Raw genomic sequence first — 19,518 nt, forward strand, 5'->3', positions numbered from 1 at the left:
AAAACATCCCCCAGATGAATATAACACGATTCAATCAAATATCTGGAAAAATATCAGAACTTTGTTGCTTTAAAGTTCTCATTCAAACTGCATTGGAAAATATAAGACCTTTTTTAAAAGATGCTGCTGCTCAATAAATCTGTCGACCCCTTGATAAACATCCAAAGTGTTGAATGTCTTGTGAATACTTTACAGCATTCAATACTCAAAATTCATAAATACAATGTTGTTGAAATATGACAGCACCATCATACAGAGGAACTGAGGTGAACCTGTTGCACAGTCACAGTGTATGTAATACTTTCCTTTTCAGAACAGACTCACACTTCTTCTGCATGTCTTGTCATTTGCTCTGTGGTGTGCAAACTGACTTGAGAACATAACATGAGGAAAGTCAGAGGAAGCTAAAAGGCGTCTGTTCACCATGTAACACAGACTCATCTTGATCTCACATTCCAGAAATAAATAACACTTTCCATGGTTTAGACCAGGCTCTGAAATGCAATCAACATGTGCAAAACAAAATAATTTTCTCAAAGAGAACTAAATAAACATCAGGTTGATCAAATTTAAAACCATTCTCTAAAGTTTGATAAATACAACTATCTGCTGATATGAACTCAAATGGGTGGAACAGCCAAAGATGCAAAAAGCCGCCATCTTTTCATGTCACTCAACAAAAAAGCAGCGTGTTCCACCGACGTCCATTCCTGTCCAGACCATTCGATATAAGTTCTGATGCTGGGCTGGCGTCAGGTCGTGTTGTCGCTCTTCGGCCTCTACAGCACCAGGATGTCTCCTGAGCAGCGCTCGCAGCAGTTGAAGGTGATGTTCTCATAGCGGGTGTACGGGTGAAACCTGCCGATGCTCTTCTTATTGGTGAGGAAGGGTGATGGGGTGGAGTCCATCAGTTGAGGTTCAGTCTGGCTTTCCGGGCACGAAATTGGATCTAAAATCTTCAGCACCTTAGACAGAGGAGAGAGCACATTTGTGAACCTTTGGGTTTTACAACTTACGTTAGAAAGTGGTCAGAGTTTTACAAGGATAAGGATTCGATACCTTCTCTGCCATCTTCTCGGCCGGCGTGCTGCACAGCTGCTCGGCTGTTGCGCTGCTGCTCTTCACCACAGTGCTGCTGCCGCTGTTACTGGTGTTACCCAGTAGGTGGGAGTTGATGGCGTCTGCTAGCTTGTGATTGGCTGCTGCCAGCTCTCTTGTGCTGAGAGGCTGTGCACTGGGGTAGTAGGTCTGCTGTCGGCCCCACTGCAGAGACACCAGGAGCTGCTCCAGAGATCTGACCACAGAAGATAACTCATCATTAGACTCCTTCACCTCTGGTGCTTTATTTAAACCTCACAGGCACAGTATCATTCTGAAATAAAGTGCTGCTGAGGTTTTGCTCACATACATAGATTAGTCGTGTCCGTTTCTTGAATGTAATATTCATACAGATTTCCCTACATTTTTTTTATTTTAAGTTGCGATTCTATTATAACAAAGAATTTCCTCAACCTGTTATGGGTCAGTGGTTAGGTTACCTGTGAGCGAGAACCATGTCCCCAGAGAACTCTTCTCTCTCCAACAGAAGATCCTGAATGGCTCCTTGTGCCTCTCGGGTTTGTCTCTGCATAGAAGCTCTGGCATTCGTCAGCTCGTCTGCCATGACTCTGAAGAGGCAACATTGATTCAAGTGTTAATTCAGCATAACTATTTATCTTAACACTTAACAGTACCTCAGATCTTTATTAATTAGTTGTCCTTCAGCTATAGAAATAATCATCCATCTTTAACCGTTTCTATTTGTACCACGATAACTTTCATTTCTTCCATACCTGCTGGCCAGGAACTTGCTCCTCCAAACGTCACACTGAATACTCATTCGCTCCAGCTGCTCTGCAGTGTGAGACAGACTCCGGCCTAGAGCTTCGTTCTCCAGAATCAACTGGTTCTTCTCCCGCGACAGCCGCTCAAAATGGTACTGAAGGTCATCGCCCACCGACGCCACCAGAAGTCTCTTTAGCTCACGATTCACCTGGAAGGGGAAAAAAAACAACATGAGGAAATGTACTATTTCTTTTATAATCATTTAAGGCACTTGTTCACTGAAAAGATAAACAAAAACACAGTGGGTTTATCTTGTTGAGGAGAGCATGATAACCCTGCACTGACTGGGCTGTACGCTTCTATACTTACCGCTGCATGCTTTGAGATGTGAAACAACAACCAACCTGGCTGTTCAGACCCCACTTTGTCTCATATCCACATTAAATTAAACTGTTTCATTGGAGCCTTACCTCTGTCTGCACACGGAGCTGATTGCAAAGCCCTTCCTTGTCCTGCAGCAGCCTGCGCTCAGAGTTCTGCAGCTTCTCCATCTGTCCTCTCCAGTCCTCCACCAGTGGAGGCGGGGGAGAGCCCCTGTCCTCAGCCGGTTGCCCGGGGCCCCCTTTATCCTCAGCAGGTCCTGTGCGACTGCTCCGGCTTATAGCAGAACGTGGTACGATGATTCTCACAGCCTCCACCTCTGTGCAGGCCTCTCGACTAACCTTGCCCAGATGGAGCACGCCGAGAGGCTGGGGTGCAGCTGGGTGGGCAGATTTCGGGCTGTGCTTTGGGCTGGCCACCCTCAGAAGGGGAACATCAGTTGGTCCTGGTAGCAGCGTATCCGTTTTTAACTCCAGGATGGCCGGTGGTTTCTCAGTTTCCATGCCATCGCCAGCGCCTCGGACAGGCACCCTGGCAGCACCTGGATGAAATAAAATAAGGCCATGTTTACTCTTAAATGTATCATGAGGGGTCCACTTACAAGTGGAATGCTCTAGATCTACATGTGAACATTCCTGTAACATTCAAAGGATTAAATGGGATCCAGTTGTGCATATTTGAGGGGATTCCTGTGTCACATATTGTGCAGTGGTAATCCTGACCACTCCTTCTTCACACAAACCAGAACTACAAGGTGTCAAACAGATGCCAAGGCATTGCCACCACAGTCCCTCTATATATATAGAACTGGGCATTAAATCTTAACACTTTCTTGTACGTCTGTTTCACACGATATCGTATTTGTCTTATATGGCTGACAACATAAAGAAATGGAGGATTAAGACTTCCTTTGTTAAATGAAACAAAAAGTATAACCCCCCTAAAGTGGGGGTAAGCACAGCATTTATTTTTTTGATGTCAGCACTGAAACTGAATATCAAAAACAAGTCACAAAATCTGATCCAAAAAAAGATGATTTTACAGTTGTAATTGGTCTACAGCCATTTCTAAGTAACAATTGTGTTATTATCGATCAATTTCATAGTTCATTTCTTGATCAGTCAGTTTCTCACTGCAGTGAAGTTATTCTCGACTCATTTTGACCTTTTGTCATTCTGATGCTCTTGTGTTTGACTGTGTTGTGTGATACTCAATGCCCACATTTCCATCTGGATCAATAAAGTATCTTTCCATCTCTGTATGTGATTTGATTAAGAGTAAAGAGAGACAATATGGAGACATACGTCTAAATCAGGGGAAAGATGAAAAGACTCGTGAGTGGAATGGGAAATGAGGAGAAAATGGGAAACAATGGGTACCTCTCACAACTGCAGCGGCCATGGTGGAGGAGAGACAAGATGTCTGTAGTTCAGGAGAAACCCCGCGGACTCTTCTTCCTGTGATGAAACACAGAGACACGTTCAGTTGTTAATGTTTACAACAGCGATCAGTGAAAGCCGCCGGTCAAAGGTCCGGGTTGATCCGCTGCGGTGTGATCACGCTCCACTGCAGCTAGCTTGAAAGCTAACTTGCTAACGTAAACATAAAGTTTCCCATCCCAAGCCGCGGTTTGTCTGAGTCCTAACACACGTGGACGCCCCCGGGGCGGCTGGTGCACGTGAGTGAGGATTCAGACAGCTTGTTAGAAGCCATACCTGTAAAGATGGATCACAGTCCGTCGTTTAAATCGCCGTGAGCCGCAGAAAAACTGGTTTGTTTTGCCACCGGATACTGTTGGCATCTGGAGAATGGAGGCTGTGTGGAGGAACTTCCTGTTTAGGAACCGGAGCTTTCGTCTCTTAGGGGGGGAAGAAGCCCCGTGTTCAGATCATAACATCCATCAGAACTTAATTTATAGCTTAAATACAAGTTCAAATTTGATCGATAACGACAACAAGTATATTTGATCGAAACCCAGCCAACATTAGACAACTGATCTGTCATCAGTCTTTACTTCTTTCTCATCACAGTCCACCGCCGGAAACCAAATGTTGAAACTGACCCGAGACCAGTGAGCGGATGCTGCCTGTAGCCTGCTGGTGTAACCGTGGAATGGGACCCGAAGGGAATAAGGCGGAACGTTTGAGTCTTGTTGAATATTTGCTCTACGGACATAAATACTGTTACAACAAACGCTGTGAAGTTGTTGAAAACCCTCTGATCGCCTGAATCCGGTCGGTTAATGTCAGAGTTTTGAAATCCACATAGCTTCGGGTGGGTGTCGTCATGGGGGTGCACGGACTGTGGAGGCTGCTGGAGAGCTCAGGGAAACCCATCAACCCGGAGACCCTGGAGGGGAAGATCCTCGCTGTCGGTATCCTCCCCTGCGGATGCTCTGTCTGTGTGTGAGTCACAGGGAAACAAAACTCATTCATTTTCATCCTAATACTTACTTTTAAATGTAAGAAACACTTGATCCAGTATGAATTAGATGAAATATTAAATTATTTTCTGGTGTTGATTTGGACTCATTTGATCACATTACACGAAAGCTGCTTAAAAAAACGTGAATTATTCTCCATTAAAACATGTATGTAAAATTAACACATTCCATATGAGCTTTCATAGTAAGATCAGTACATGTGTAAAATGTAGGTGAAAAGGTAGAAATTGAATCTAATATTACCCCTGTATGGTTTCATTAGTGCGATTGTTGTGTTCCTCACCATAGAATGAGCATTTTATATTTAAATACTTTATATTTACATCTACGGAGGCCGCCATGTTTTTTCAGTAGTTCAAACTGGATAACCCAAACACCTTTTGAGTTTTTATGACAACTGAAGACGACCACAGGTTCTCTTTCATGTTCAGAAGGGGAGGGTGAGGTGAGGAGAATTCAGCTGTAATGTGCAACTTCCCCACTAGATGTCATTAAATTCTACACACTGAGCCTTTAAGCCATTGAAAATTCCTGATTGCCACTAATATTGGCAGCTCAGACGGGTGTTTAAAAGACATTGGTAGTGTCATTTGATAAAAATGTAATAGCGATCTGAGCTGTCCTTGCAAAAAGGAGTTTGATACTCTCTCCACTTCGCAGTGGCAACATACCGTCTTGATATGGAGCTGCTCTATTGGACAAATATATCTAAACCTTGGCTCAACTCACCAAACCAGTGTCTACTTTTCTCAAAGAAGGGGAAAGTCCTCCTATGTACCTTCCTCCAGTTCTCTAGAGACACCCCAAAATAAGACAGTCCATATTAAATGAAACCAAATGAACAAAGTAGACCTAAATCACTCTTTATTCAATGACAAAGAGTAATATATTGATAATCCCTAAGTCAGCCCTCACAAAAACATTACAATTAAAAGTGACACTACCACTGCCTGATGTCTCTCCGTCAGATATAATGTTGTATCTGACTGTCTTCTAGTAAGACTTAGCATTGACCTTAATCAGACACCTCCAGACATCAGCATATGGCTGAACCAGGCCGTGAAGGGGGTGAGGGACCGGGACGGCAACAGCGTCCAGAACGCCCACCTCCTCACTCTCTTCCACCGGGTCTGCAAGCTGCTCTTCTTTCGCATCCGGCCAGTCTTTGTGTTTGACGGGGACGCACCACTGCTGAAGAGGCAGACTCTGGTAGGTCAAGTGATTTCTGTGGAACCACGCAAACACTCCATGTTATCACAAACAGCAGTTTAGGCTTTTCCTGCTATTCCCACCTGTTCTGTAGCTAGATCCGTGTTTGACTGTGGTTCTCCTGCAGGCTCTGAGGAGGCAGAGGAAGGAGGAGTTGAACCGAGAGTCCAAACAGACCAATGAGAAACTGCTCAAGACGTTCCTCAAGAGACAAGCTATCAAAGCTGCCCTTGGAGACCGCAGGTGAGGGACGGTGACGTGCACAGGTGGAGGGATGGCGAAGAAAACACAACGTCCTTCTACAGAAACATCATTGTAATCCATTGGTTTTGTCTGAACCATCTTCTGTGTTCCCCCCCCCTGCCACAGTCAGGATCCTCTCCCCAGCCTCTCCACTGTGAAGAGACCTGAGGTGGACAACATGTATGTTCTTCCAGCCCTGCCACCAGCAGAGGAGAAGGACGAAAGTGGATCAGAGGCCAGGCAAAGGTTACGATTCACATGCTATTGTGGATAAAGTGGCAAGAAATAATATCTGCAAAGTTAAACAGACATCCAATTATCAAATAGGAAAGAGACAAAAACAACTGGATAAATATTATGATTTTTCTTTTTTTAATTTCTGTACTTTAACATATTTCCATTTCAGGTCCTCTTTTCACAAACAGAGCACACTGATGAAAAATACTGGCAAAAGATGCTCTCATCAAAACACAGCCTTATTCCTTATTAGTTATTGCACTTGTTATACTGGTAATGTAATCCTTATCAGTGTTTTCTCTCCTTCCCCTGCAGCTCAGATGAGGAGGAAGATAAAGAGTTGGAGGGGAATGACAGTTATCACATGTATCAGGTAAATGTATCACATTATACACAAGTACATCATATTGTGTAGCAGTATCACCAAATACTTATACTTTAAATCCTTTGTGTTTGAGCTGGAGGAAACAATATAATGTTGATGGTGTTTTGTATTAATTGTATTTGCGTTGACACGTTTACGTTGCGTTCACTTATTTTCAAGCTGCTCACTTTGTTCTAGGGCGAGCGGCACGGAGACCCCAACTCAGTGGACATCAACTCAGAGGAGTTTGCCTGCCTGCCTCCTGAGATGAAACACGAGATCCTCAAAGACATGAAGGAGTTTTCCAAACGCCGCCGCACCCTGTACGAGCAACCTCCAGAGGTAACCTTCTCTCTCAGCTCATCTCACCCGCTCAGCCGTCTACTCCTCTCAACACGGCCATCTCTTCCCTCCCCCTCAGCTTTCAGGTGACTTTTCCCAGTACCAGTTGTCCGGCCTGCTGCAGAGGAACAAGCTGAACCAGCGTCTGGAGGGAGTGGAGAAAGAGATGAGCGAGCGGAGCGCCGGCAGCGCTCCACAGCTCTGCCAACAGGACGGGCAGAGTCACAGCGTGGAGGCACGTCGACTGGTTTCAGAAGACAATTCCCACTATATCCTCATTAAAGGTGATGATGTGTGCAGTCTCATAAAGGACCATAACAGTTTTTTCAGTGTTTCAAGGGAAATTGTGTATAATGTTAATCAAAAAAACATTTATATATAGTCACTGTTCACAACTGTATCTTTACAGGAATGTTCATGAACAACAAAACTCACAAATAATTAGCGTCAAGGTTTTTAATTTTCATTGCTGTTTGTCTGACTGTTAGAAGGATTATGCAAAGTGAGAGTTCCTTTGGTTAAAGAGAGTGTTAATGTATTTAACACACCACTACACATCTCCTACTCAGGCTCCAAAAAGAGTAAAACTGCCACAGAGAGTAAACCTGCCCCTGAGAGCCAACCGGCCACTGCACCCTGGGCTGGCAGCTCCCTGACAGGCTGCAGAACACGAGCAGCCGACCGACCTGAGCCTCTGTGGCGTCCTGTTGGTGAGGGAGAGGAGGACAAGCCGAGTCCCTCCAAAGAAGACTTCAAACGCTCAGCATCAGAACCAGCTCAGGGGGACACATCGCCACCCTCCCCTCGCACACTGGAGGCGATCCAGGCCGCAATGAACGACAGCTCAGATGAGGAGACGGTGGGACGGGGGAAGAAGGATGGCAGCGTGTCTCCACGTACTCTGATGGCAATCCAAAAAGTTCTGGTTGAGGAGGAAGACAGTGGAGCTGATCAGAGAAACGTATCCGTCCACCTGCAGACGGATATTCATCCTCCTGTGCCACAAGTGGTGCTTATCAGCTCAGAGGAAGAGACAGAACCCCATGATGCAAAGTGCTTATTAACTAGCACTGACTCTAGGGAGAACACAACAGGCAGAAGTCCACATGTGATCAACAGCTTGTTAGTTAGTAGTTCTGAAGACGAGATGGAGGACGTGATTGGTCAGCGTAATAAAGCACTTCACACTGCAGTGCTGCCACAACCTTACAGGAAAGAGATGAGGTCAGGAGAGGAGATAAAGGACGGAGAGGTGAAAGAGGATGTGACAGCAGGAAGTGGAGGGCAGATAGAAAAGAAGGATGATTTGGTTCAACCACACGTGGCTGCTGCTTCCAGTCAAAACACATCATCCATCCATCTTTCTGCTCAGAGGAGTGGAAAACCTCAGAGTGCAGAGACTCCGCCTGTCCTGTCAGAGCAGAGAAGAAACGTGTCTGCTGAGACTCTGGAGGAGAGGGATGAAGATGATGTGAAGTCAGAGGGCGGCGAGGAGAGCGAGTCAGAAGGTAAGAATCAGTAAGATCAGACTCGATCATCATTTCTTAGAAAAATAAAAAAAATGTAAAAGTGCCGTGTTCTGTGTTTTTTCTCAGAGAGCTTCATGGAGGTCTCAGAAGAAGAATTTAAAGAGGAGGATGAGGATGATTCGATTGTGGAAATTCGAGAGATGGAGCGTCCGGCTGAGATCGAGGAAGATGAGACCAAGAAGAAAGAGGAACCAGAGGAACCAGAGGAAAGTTCGACAGAGGCTCAAGCTGCTGCTCTGAGATCAGACGAGGACAAACAGAGACAGGATGAAGAAGACGAGCAGAAAGAAACAGAGGCCAGCTCAAATCCAGCCATCAACGAATGGGATCACTTGGATATGGTTGGTATTTCTGTCATATTCATAATCAGAAACTCTGCAACAGATAATTGTCAGTTGCAGTCTTAATTATCTGTTCAGATATTCAAGACTTTGATAAGAGATTTGAAAGGATCAGCTATTCTATCTAATGGCAAAATACCAACATTACCTCAAATATATCTCTGACATAGATGTTCTTTAGTTCCTTGTTATTTATCAGCTGATGTATAGAAGCTGCTGATGGATTTTAAGGGATGTGTTTGAAGTGTTTCCTGCTGCTCATCAGATTCATGTGTATAATGCTAACGTGTGTGTGTTGTTTGTGTTGTGTGTTTTGTGTTGTGTGTTGTGTCGCAGGATGAGCTGGAGGCTCTGGAGAGCTCTCTGCAGGTGGAGCAGAACAGCCTGAGGGAGCAGAAACAGCAGCAGGAGAGGATGGCGAGCACGGTCACCGGACAGATGTACCTGGAGAGCCAGGTAAACCACAGGATGTCAACCAAAAGATCAGTTTTGACCGACACACACAGACGGTCTATAGACGGATATCCATCCTAAAGTAAACAGTATTATGATTGTAAGACTAAACTGAACTTGTCGTGAATACATTCTGTCACTGCACTGAGAAAAGACAACCCAGAGCAGGTGTGGGAGCAACTGGGGGATACATTTCTTTATGGGGCCTCTGCCAAACATTCCCAGAGCCTTCACGCATTACTTCACATACAGTTTTACCTCACATACTGTGCTGTCTGTGTGTGTCACTCACCCACACACTTGAATTTCACAGGCTGTCAGTATTTTCTCCCTTATAAAATTACCACTAATAAGAAACCTAATCTTTATCACCAACCATTGCTGGTGAGATGTCAATGTCAAGCTGTTAAGAGCAGCGGGATTTCTTAGCTTACTTCAGGCGACGTAATCTTCGCTGCCTGATGAGAGGAAAGCTTCTTTTTTTTTTTCAAAATACTAAAAACCACCTGAAATTTGCTGCTGTAAATTTTTCGATTGACAATCCTAGTTTTAACATCATGGAAAGTAGTGTCTGTGTCATCTGGAAATTAGAACAATGTTTAAAAGAATAAGCTTCACATGTCTCCGCCAATGACCATCAGTCCTTTTAAATTCAATCAAGCTACACTCATAGATATCAGTTCCCTAAATGTCTCTGATGTTTTTTTAACAAGATCCATTAACTACACCCTGGGAAATTGGAGTAAAATAAATATATAAAAAGCCCTGTTTATCAAAAACGCTGAATCCACTCCTTTGTCTGGATCCACTCAAAATTGTAATGGGTTCTTTCTTGACCAATGGTTTATCCTTCCACCAAGTTTCGTGGAATTCCATTCAGTTCTTTTGGCATATGAAAACCATGCAAAAGGAAGTGTCAATCAATACAGGGGGGAAACGCATCCAACTTGACAGAGGTGATTATGACCATAACCTCAGATTTTACAAATAGACAAACTGAACTCTTTGACATGTTAAGTGTAGCTGTTTATTATTTTTTTGTTGTTGTTGTTTTTAACAAGAAGTGACTGTTTCCTGTTTGAAACCAGGAGCTGCTGCGACTGTTCGGCGTGCCCTTCCTGGTGGCGCCGATGGAGGCCGAGGCTCAGTGTGCACAGCTCGACCGCGCCGAACACACTCACGGGACCATCACGGACGACTCTGATGTGTGGCTTTTCGGAGGGCGGCACGTGTACAAAAACTTCTTCAGCCAGAGCAAATACGTGGAACATTACCAGTGCAGTGATCTGCAGAACCAACTGGGTCAGTGCTCGCTATCAATTGCCAACTTATTCCTATTTTCCTTTTTTACTATGTTGCTAATAAAAGTTTTTGTTTCTGCAGAATCTCCATGAAATGTCTTTGAAATGTTGAAATGTGAATATGTCAATTCATGTCAGTCGTTAGTCTCAATCACATGAGTTCATTTAGCTTTTCTGTGGCCTGCTGAAATGGGAGAGTAATGTGTTGAAACAGTGTCAAGATAACATCACTGCAGGAATCTGATACGCTAATATAGGACATATCAGGGTCAGGTGTTAATGCTGGTGCTGACTGACAAGGCTGTCAACAGATTGAGGACAGAATGCCCACAGCTCGCTCTCCTCCTCACTCTCTCTCTCTCTCTCTCTCTCAGGTCTGGACCGGACCAAGCTGATAAACCTGGCGTACCTACTTGGGAGTGACTACACAGAGGGCGTGCCGGGGGTCGGGTACGTGACCGGCATGGAGATACTGAATGAGTTCCCAGGACCGGGGTTGGATCCGCTAACACAGTTCAGGTGCGTGTTCGTGTCAAGGCCCGGTAGAGGGGAGAGGATTTTGAATAAATCTGAATCAGAATCAGAAAGTATTTATTGCCAAGTAGGTTTACACCTACCAGTAATTTGCTCTGGTAATTGGTGCATACAATGAACATAGAAACATATAAACACAATAAACTCTTCCTCTACTCAATACAAATTTCTTTCATCTGCTTACAATGACTCAATTGTCTATGATAAACATTTACTAACATTTGTATACTGATAATAGAGGGACTGAAAGTAAAGTGTTCCCAAACTCGTAAGTCTTTCACATTTAATCCCTTCAGTCTCTTCATACTGTCTGTCAAATACAGGCAAATATGATGACCACGATAAGTTCCAGTTCTTCTGTAACTTAATATGAACAGTAAATGTGATTTTAATCCTAAAACACGTGTTTTGTACAGCACAATAATTAGATTGGATGAAGTGATGTCTTATTTGAATCCATCTTCTAAGACTCCGTTATCGTGTCCTCCCTCTAGTGAGTGGTGGTCAGAGGCTCAGGAGAAAAAGCGCCTGGCGGCTAATCCGCGGGACACAAAGGTGAAGAAGAAGTTGAGGGATCTAAAACTGCGACCTGGGTTCCCAAACCCGGCGGTGGCTCAGGCGTATCTGCAGCCCGCTGTGGACCACTCAGACGGCTCCTTCAGCTGGGGACGCCCACAGATCGACGTGATTAAAGAATATCCTTTTCCCTCTGCATGAGCGGTGGAGCTTTTAGTGTGTGTGTGTGCACGTTATTGAATGTACTGTATGAATTTTCCTGAACCAGCAGTGCACGTTCTGTCTGAATCGGTTTGGTTGGAGCAGTCGGAAAACAGAGGACACTCTTCAGCCTATGATCAAGCAGCTCAACACGCAGCAGGTAACAGAGAAATTTCAAAAAATTGAGTCTTTGAGCCTTTTGCACAATGTTTCTCAAGACACTTGGGATTGTTCCATGCATCTTAGAGAACTTATCTAGTCTCAGTGTCTTCTGTCTCTGCCTGGGATCCCAGACTGACTCCATGATGTTTGGATTTCAAGTTGCAAGTTACGCACCCAGTATATTTCCTCCTTTGGTGCAGAAGAAGCAATGCCCCTTTATCCAGGGACATAAATATGAATTCAGCAGGTTTTTTATAAAAGATGAGTTCTAAGTGTGATGTTTAGTAAACATCAGAGGAGCAGAGTCAATTCTTGACCAGCAGAGTCATTCGCCTCAGTGCAGTGGTGCTGCTAAAGGGGGCCAGGTGGGGCAACCTTGATTCAGTAAACACTATAATCAGTCTTTTTAAGCTCGTATCTATAATATATATAAATAGAAAATTGTAGATGTGATACATTGAAAAGCATCTAGAAGCATTGTGAATCGAATCGTTTACTGCTGAATAGTAATCAAATTGTATCATAAGGCTAGTGAAGATACCCACCTCTAACTAGCTTCTAGTATTAATAAAGTTTGTTGGTTTAGCAAAATGCTAAATGATTGAAATAATGGATCATCGTCGTCATTCATCTACAAAATGTTTTCTCTCGCTGTTTGTGTTCAGACCCAGCTGCGGATCGACTCTTTCTTCCGAATGGAGCAACAAGAGAAACAGGCGATCCGCAGCCAGCGACTCCGCAGAGCGGTCACCTGCCTGAAGAGGAAGGAGAAGGGGGAAGGAGAGGAGGAGAGTGAGGAGGAGATGCCTTCCCCAATCAAATCCAAGAGAGGGAAGGAAGCAAGCAAGAATTCAAAGAAAGGAGGAGGAGGAGGAGAGAAGGAAACGGAGAGAGCCGTGGCAGGAGGAGGGTTTCTGTGGTCAGAGGTGACAGATGAGTCTCCTCATACGTCTCTCAAGGACGTGAGCAGCATCAACCAGGAGTCCATCTCAGTAAAGTCTGTCCCTCAGTCGACTAAGACTCCACCTGGGAAGGTCAGGAGCAGCAGCAGCAGCTCTGGCGAGGACAGCGATGGTTTTGGCCAAGTCGCTATGGTGACAGCCCGATCTGTCTTTGAAGACAGCGCACGAGGTCGCAACGTGAAAAACACGAGAGGGAGAGGGAGGGGAAGAGGAAAGAAAATCCGAGGAAAAAACTGAAAACTAGAACGGCCCTCAGAGCGTATATACCTCTGCAAAGGCCCAACAGTCCCCTGATGAAGCCACATTAAAATTCAACAGATCCAGATTTTTGATTGGATCAGAACCAAGTTGCACAGCCTCATAACCATCAGTCAAGGTTTATGAAATATTCTCTGAGAAATCAATGTTGAAAAAACCCCGAGCTCACAATGTTAAAGAAATCTGCCACCTGAGCCAGATCTCCACTAATTTGATGGATTCTTTCCCGACCACAACCTTCCACTTAGTTTTATCGTAATCTGTCTTGTAGTTTTTGCATAATCTTGCTGAGAAACAAAAAACCAAACGAGACCTAAGCTCCTTGTTGGAGGTAATGATGCCTGTGATATTGTATTTGATGTCAATTTATGGAGATGTGAAAGTGATAATGCATCCTGTCATTAACAAATATGAATTCAGTTTTTTTCTATATCATAGAAAATGTACTTTGTAAACTGTGACTGAAAATATTTTTTTTACCTGTTTTTGGATGTAGATCTGTTAGAGGAAGATAATATGATGTGAATTTATTTGAAGCGGAATGCTTTAAAATATTTCCACACTGGATTTCAGTTTGACTCAGACTCATTATTTGTCAATGTGTTCACAGTGAGTTGTCGGATCTTCAGGGCCACACATTTCTTTCAGGGTGTATATCAGCCAGCCTGTACTTATGCATACACAAACACACATATATAAAGTTCTGCATCGAATTTTTTTTGCCATTAATTCTGTATTAACTTTAGTTTTCTTCCTCCCTAAAGTTTTCTTTATATCCGTCTTGTAATCACTCTACTCCTCCTCCTCTCTGTGAGGCTCCAGCTCAGCAGCCTGGTGGAGCAGGTGCTGCTGTCAGTCACTCAGCTGCACCGAGGGGGTTCGAGCCAGAGAGCGCAAGAAATGTGGGGAGCTTGGAAAAGAAGTCAGGAAACACTGTATTTGTGTGTAACTTAAAACGCCAGAGGGTGATGGTTGAGGGCCTGCTAGAGATCTGGATCCAGTTTGACTTAAATCCAAAGGACTTCATCTTGGACAAGAAAGAGAGAAACAGTTGGCCTGGATCTTTTTTCTGTCCCTGCTTCCTGATTGGATTTCTTCAGACATGGAGTCTCAACAGTCTAAGACCACAGAGGACTCCAAGACCAATGAAGGTACGAAATTGGAGTCATGGACAGAATAAAGCAAATTTGTATTACAGTTGCATTAATGTATGCTGTTCTTTTTTAAACCTTTCCAAAGTTTTATTCAAGACAAATCCTTAAAACCTGCTTCGTATGACGATAATGTCCGAACTTAAAGATTTGTGGTTGTGTTGAAATATTAATTCCCTATAAACGACTGGGGCTGCTTGTTAATGAAGCAGTTATTTATACAACACAACAGCTTTAAAGTGACAGGACCTCATTCATCTCCTGCATTGTCGCTCTGTGGGCTCCCCTGACCTTCTCTAAACACGTCTTACATAACTGGAGCTGTGTGTCATACACCCTGATGGCTCTCATAGCTGGAGTCTGACACACTGGCATTATGTTACAGAGCAACACAGCTGGATCAGTGGAGGCATCATGAGCCTCAATGTGTTTCATTTATAGAGCAGAGAATTCTGTGTTATCGGTAATGTGATATGAAAACAAACGACTCGTCTGCCCGATGGGAAGCTGTCAGAACTTCAGCGTCTCTTTGAGGTCACGTGCAGTGGTGAAGAAAATCACAGAGACATCTGCCAATACTGACGAGGAGGCAAAGCTGGTTCCATGTTTGCACGAGTGTGTAACTGGGAATTATAATTGTGCATGTGTCTCATGTAAAGTCTTGTTTTTGGGGTCTGATGAAGATGATCAACCTGGATGATCCAGTCCTCAATCAAGGGAACTTAGAGCTTCAATAATTATAAATGATAAAATCAAGCAAAAATAAATTGAGGTCTGACAAACAGCACTGTGGAGCCTACTGGGATTTCATGGTGAACATGACAATTCAGAGGTAGAAGTAATTTACTTAGTACATATATATCAATCCATCTATCTATCTATTTAGAATTAATTGTTCAGCGTGTGTTTCTGCGGCGTCACTCTTAGTATAATGTGGCAAGGAGAAAAATCTTGAAACATCTCATGTATCAAATACGGGGAAACAGCAGTACTCAAAACTGTCATCGATCCATGGGAGCAGACTTTACAAGATATTAGAATCTGTATATACATGCAGACATGTACGTCTCTAAAACTCGATCGAAAGAGTATCTTTAATCCAGCTGGTATTTGCTCTGGAGGTATTTTTAGTCACTGCTAACATTCATACTGGTCATAAAAAGAAGCGCAGCTAATGATATTAAATATAGCTTCACACCATTGAGGTGCACCAGTATATGAGGCCAGTGAGACTGAAAATGTAACGATGTCCACTAGTTGTCTTTTTTGTCATTTGTGAAATTCGGTCTTTGAAAAATTCAAAATAAAAATGTATTCTTTTATCCTGTGGAAGCAGAGTTGGCTAAAACCATAATGGCTCGGCATTTCCTCCCGTCTCTCATTGGCTCGGAGGCCTGGGAGGGGTACGTCTTCTCTGACCTGAAGATCCGCATCAAAGAGTCCACTGACCTCTACGGAGCAGTCCTCTGGCCCTCGGTACGCCCGAACTTAATGTCCCATTATTCTACTTCTGTTCATTTTAAGCTATCCTGGTTACAAACTTGTGTCTCCCAACCAGGCAATGGTGCTGTGTCATTTCTTAGAGACCAACCAGGACAAACACAACCTGACGGACAAAAATGTGATTGAACTGGGTGCAGGGACCGGACTCGTCTCCATCGTGTCCAGCCTGTTAGGTACAGAAACAAAACAATCCAGTGACCATCTTTATCCCTTTGACGTAGTCTGTCAATTTTAAGTCTCTGTATTATTCCCTTTAACGCTCAGCTGCCCTGCCTTTCTTCTTCAGGTGCTAAGGTGACGTCCACAGACCTGCCAGACGTGCTGGGGAACCTCCGGTACAACGTTCAGCACAATACAAAGGGCCGGTGCAAATACATCCCCCTGGTGGGTTTCTATTATCATGTTCCCTATTTTGATAACTGTGAAATAAATACAGATATATAACAAGTTACTTCTTATTAAACCAAAATATAAGCATTATATCCTGCATTGTGTTTTGTATGTATAATGTAAAATCTACTGTCATATTTTTACAGTGTCACTAAGGCCAATTGGATGATATAAAAAAAAAATCTAAAAGTACGTAGAGGTGGACTTTTCCTTTAAATAAACTAACTTTTATAAATCAGGATAGAACACGTTGGTGTATTACTGACCTACTCAACCCTAAATCTCCAGGTCACTGAGCTCTTCTGGGGTAAGGAGGTGGAGCAGCAGTTCCCCCGCGCCACTCACTGCTTTGACTACATCCTGGCGGCCGACGTGGTGTACTCCCACCCGTACCTGGAAGAGCTGATGGACACCTTCGACCACCTGTGCCAGGACAACACACAGATCCTCTGGGCTATGCGTTTCCGCCTGGACCCGGAGAACAGCTTTGTGGATCGCTTCCAGCAGCGCTTCCACCTGGAGGAGCTGTACGACCTCCCGAGCCTGAGCATCAAACTGTTCTGGGCCAGGAGGAGGGACACGAGGGCCAAAGACTGAGGAGAAGCTGCTGCCTGAACTGAGGAAACAGACAGAGTTTGACAGGGTTAAGCTGGGTTACTATGTCACTGCTGCGTTACCTTGCTAAATGTAAATGTGTTTTTATATATCTTGAATAAATGTCTTAATGTTTTTACTTCATGCTGCTCATAGTTTGACATACTTTTATTTAACGATATCAAGATGAAATCCATGTTTTTATAGTGTATTCTATTATATAAAAAGGTAATAACTGGTGTATTTACCTTTGTCCACTTGACACATTTCAGTATAATACAATATTATTTAACTCCAAAATGACTAGTGAGGACTGTTGCTTTACATTTAATGTAAATGTTGATAAACCGGCAACTCTTCTTCTCTGGAAACACTTGAAGGCTTCTTCATATGGACAATTATTTGCCGTCAGTCCCAGAAACACAGAACTGTTCTTGTTCACTCTCACCTCTTAGCTTCATTTTCTGCTAAAATGCTCTGAACACAGTGGAGCACCATGACAGACCAATTGCAAGAGGAGCTGGTGGAGACCAAAATCAGAGACACAAGAGAGTGAATACTGGACTTTCATTCTTTGCATCAGTGTGATCAAAAATTTAAAAAATTAAAATCAACCAGTTTTTTTTAATTGAAAAGTAGTTCACTATGACTTTCATTTAACTAGAGAAAACTTTCTCCAATAATATTTTTGAATTTTTGTTCTTCTCACCATTTGCATGACAAAAAAATGGTAGATCCCCTGTTTTCATAATATAGGTTGTCAGAGTTGCTGGTGGACCCAAAAAATCCAAAACTTAACGTGTAATTAAATAAACGTATTTACTAAAAACAAAGTCCAGATAACAGAAAAACACTGGAAAGTAGAAAAGAAGGCTAAACTGAAAATAATGTAGAAAACACAAGTAACAAGAAGACACTGGAAACAAGACAGAGACAAAAACGACAAACCGACAAAAACAAAAGGAAGCACTGAGACTATGAACAAGATAGGCCGCGAACACAAGTGAAACACCTGAGGAACAGGTACAGACAATCACAGGAGTGGGAAACAAGACAAAGACAGGAGGAAACAAACTTCAAAATAAAACACAGAACTCAGATGAACACAAATCCAAACACAAGGAAAACACAGGTAAGAGTCCATATTCAAAAGAGCCCAACAACAATCCAACAAGTCTTTATCTCAGAGTTTAGTCTTGTCATCAGTATGAACCTGGTAATAATGGTAAAACAAAGTAAAAATATAACTGTGTATTCAGCAAATCCATCAAATTGAATAAACGCATAATTCCCCTTTAGACATATAGACATTTGGTAAAAGTGTTTCATTAATGTGAAGGTTTTTTGTGTTTATGGTTCCTCTTTGGTTTACATCACCAGCAAAACACTTTTGAAGAGATCAAATTAAAGAATTTCTATTTCAGGCAGTGAGGACTGCTTCAGTGATATCAACACATCACACAGAATTTTTGTAGGTTTCTGAAACTGGTGGCTCTAGCGAAACAACGCTAAGCTAGAGCCACCTGCTGTTATTACTATGTGACCTGGTAAATCTGATACTGTACTGGATTCCAAATCCAGGTCATTTTTCTATCCTGTAGCTCCTGGTCTTTTTATTGACGTGTGTTGCTTGGCGGCAGAGGGAAAGGAGTGATGAAGGGCTGGATTAAAGAGGACCAGAGATCATTGATGCTGGCAGTGAAGCTCCGTGAACGATGGTCCAGACAAACAAACACCCGGCAGCTGAAAATGGTCTGTGGCCTCGTGGAGGTATCAGTTCACTTCATCACTTCACGGAAGTCCTTTCACCGGGAGGCAGAGCTAAGATGAAGCTCAAAAACTCATCTTTTTTCTTCCAAATAAGGCTGCAGCACATCATCAACACGGCTGCACTTCTCCCTCGCTCCCCATTAACATGTCAAAGCGCCCGGAGCTCCTGGATGGAGTTCAGTTTTTTGGGATGTGACCGGATTTAGTTTGATGATACCTGAAACTTAAACTGGGAAGAAGCCTCATGGTCAAACGCTGTTCAAATGTAACCGATGTTAGGTCGGATTGAGGTGTAGATCAAAGGAGCCCCTTTCCTTTGCTCTGTGGTGGGGGGGAGGGAGGGGGGTCGATGCATGCCCGCCGCATGCCAGCCTGATCCTGTTACCTGCCATGCCTGCTGGAGCAATTCAGGCCATTACAGGAAAAGCAAGCAACACGGCCCAGATTGTATTTCTAAACAGACCCTCAGTGTTAAGGACAACTGCTGTAGAAGTGACAGCAACTTAATAGACATTCAAATCAGTTTATGAGGCTTTTGTTGACAAAACACATTCAAGGGCATTTTGTCAAGATGCTTTCAAGCTAAACACATATATGAGTGCTATATCTGGACTGACTGTCCTCACACGAAACCCAATGGAAAGATCTATAACTGTTGATGTGACATGAGTCCCTCTCTGAATCATCTTTGTTGTTTGTTGTTGTGTGTGTGTGTGTGGGGGGGGCGTTTGAATCTACGTGCTCCTGTGTGTTTGTGTTGATTTCTCAGGGGCACGGCTCTAAAAATACCCTCGTGCCCTTGTGGTGAGG

At 43.5% G+C, this 19,518-nt stretch overlaps 3 protein-coding genes across 3 annotated transcripts; 2 read left to right on the forward strand and 1 right to left on the reverse strand.

The window, feature by feature from the left end:
* Positions 1–38: 38 nt before the first annotated feature.
* On the reverse strand, positions 39–4,269 carry blzf1 (basic leucine zipper nuclear factor 1). The gene is made up of 7 exons (XM_053422078.1): positions 3,921–4,269; positions 3,585–3,662; positions 2,295–2,746; positions 1,833–2,032; positions 1,539–1,667; positions 1,060–1,294; positions 39–965 (listed from the first exon to the last, which is right to left on the reverse strand). The coding sequence occupies exons 2-7, from the start codon at positions 3,604–3,606 to the stop codon at positions 780–782; spliced, it is 1,224 nt and encodes a 407-aa protein (XP_053278053.1). The 5' UTR covers positions 3,607–3,662; positions 3,921–4,269; the 3' UTR covers positions 39–779.
* On the forward strand, positions 3,747–13,872 carry ercc5 (excision repair cross-complementation group 5). The gene is made up of 15 exons (XM_053422053.1): positions 3,747–4,579; positions 5,682–5,857; positions 5,985–6,100; positions 6,227–6,346; positions 6,653–6,710; positions 6,900–7,043; positions 7,123–7,327; positions 7,613–8,551; positions 8,639–8,913; positions 9,250–9,369; positions 10,455–10,668; positions 11,042–11,186; positions 11,696–11,896; positions 11,994–12,078; positions 12,746–13,872. The coding sequence occupies exons 1-15, from the start codon at positions 4,492–4,494 to the stop codon at positions 13,277–13,279; spliced, it is 3,420 nt and encodes a 1,139-aa protein (XP_053278028.1). The 5' UTR covers positions 3,747–4,491; the 3' UTR covers positions 13,280–13,872.
* A 253-nt stretch (positions 13,873–14,125) lies between these two features.
* On the forward strand, positions 14,126–16,941 carry mettl21e (methyltransferase like 21e). Its single transcript, XM_053422087.1, has 5 exons — positions 14,126–14,451; positions 15,788–15,927; positions 16,010–16,127; positions 16,241–16,338; positions 16,633–16,941. The coding sequence occupies exons 1-5, from the start codon at positions 14,403–14,405 to the stop codon at positions 16,939–16,941; spliced, it is 714 nt and encodes a 237-aa protein (XP_053278062.1). The 5' UTR covers positions 14,126–14,402.
* The last annotated feature ends 2,577 nt before the right edge of the window (positions 16,942–19,518 follow it).

Source organism: Pleuronectes platessa, chromosome 1 (genome assembly GCF_947347685.1).
Source record: "Pleuronectes platessa chromosome 1, fPlePla1.1, whole genome shotgun sequence".
Lineage (NCBI taxonomy): Eukaryota > Metazoa > Chordata > Actinopteri > Pleuronectiformes > Pleuronectidae > Pleuronectes > Pleuronectes platessa.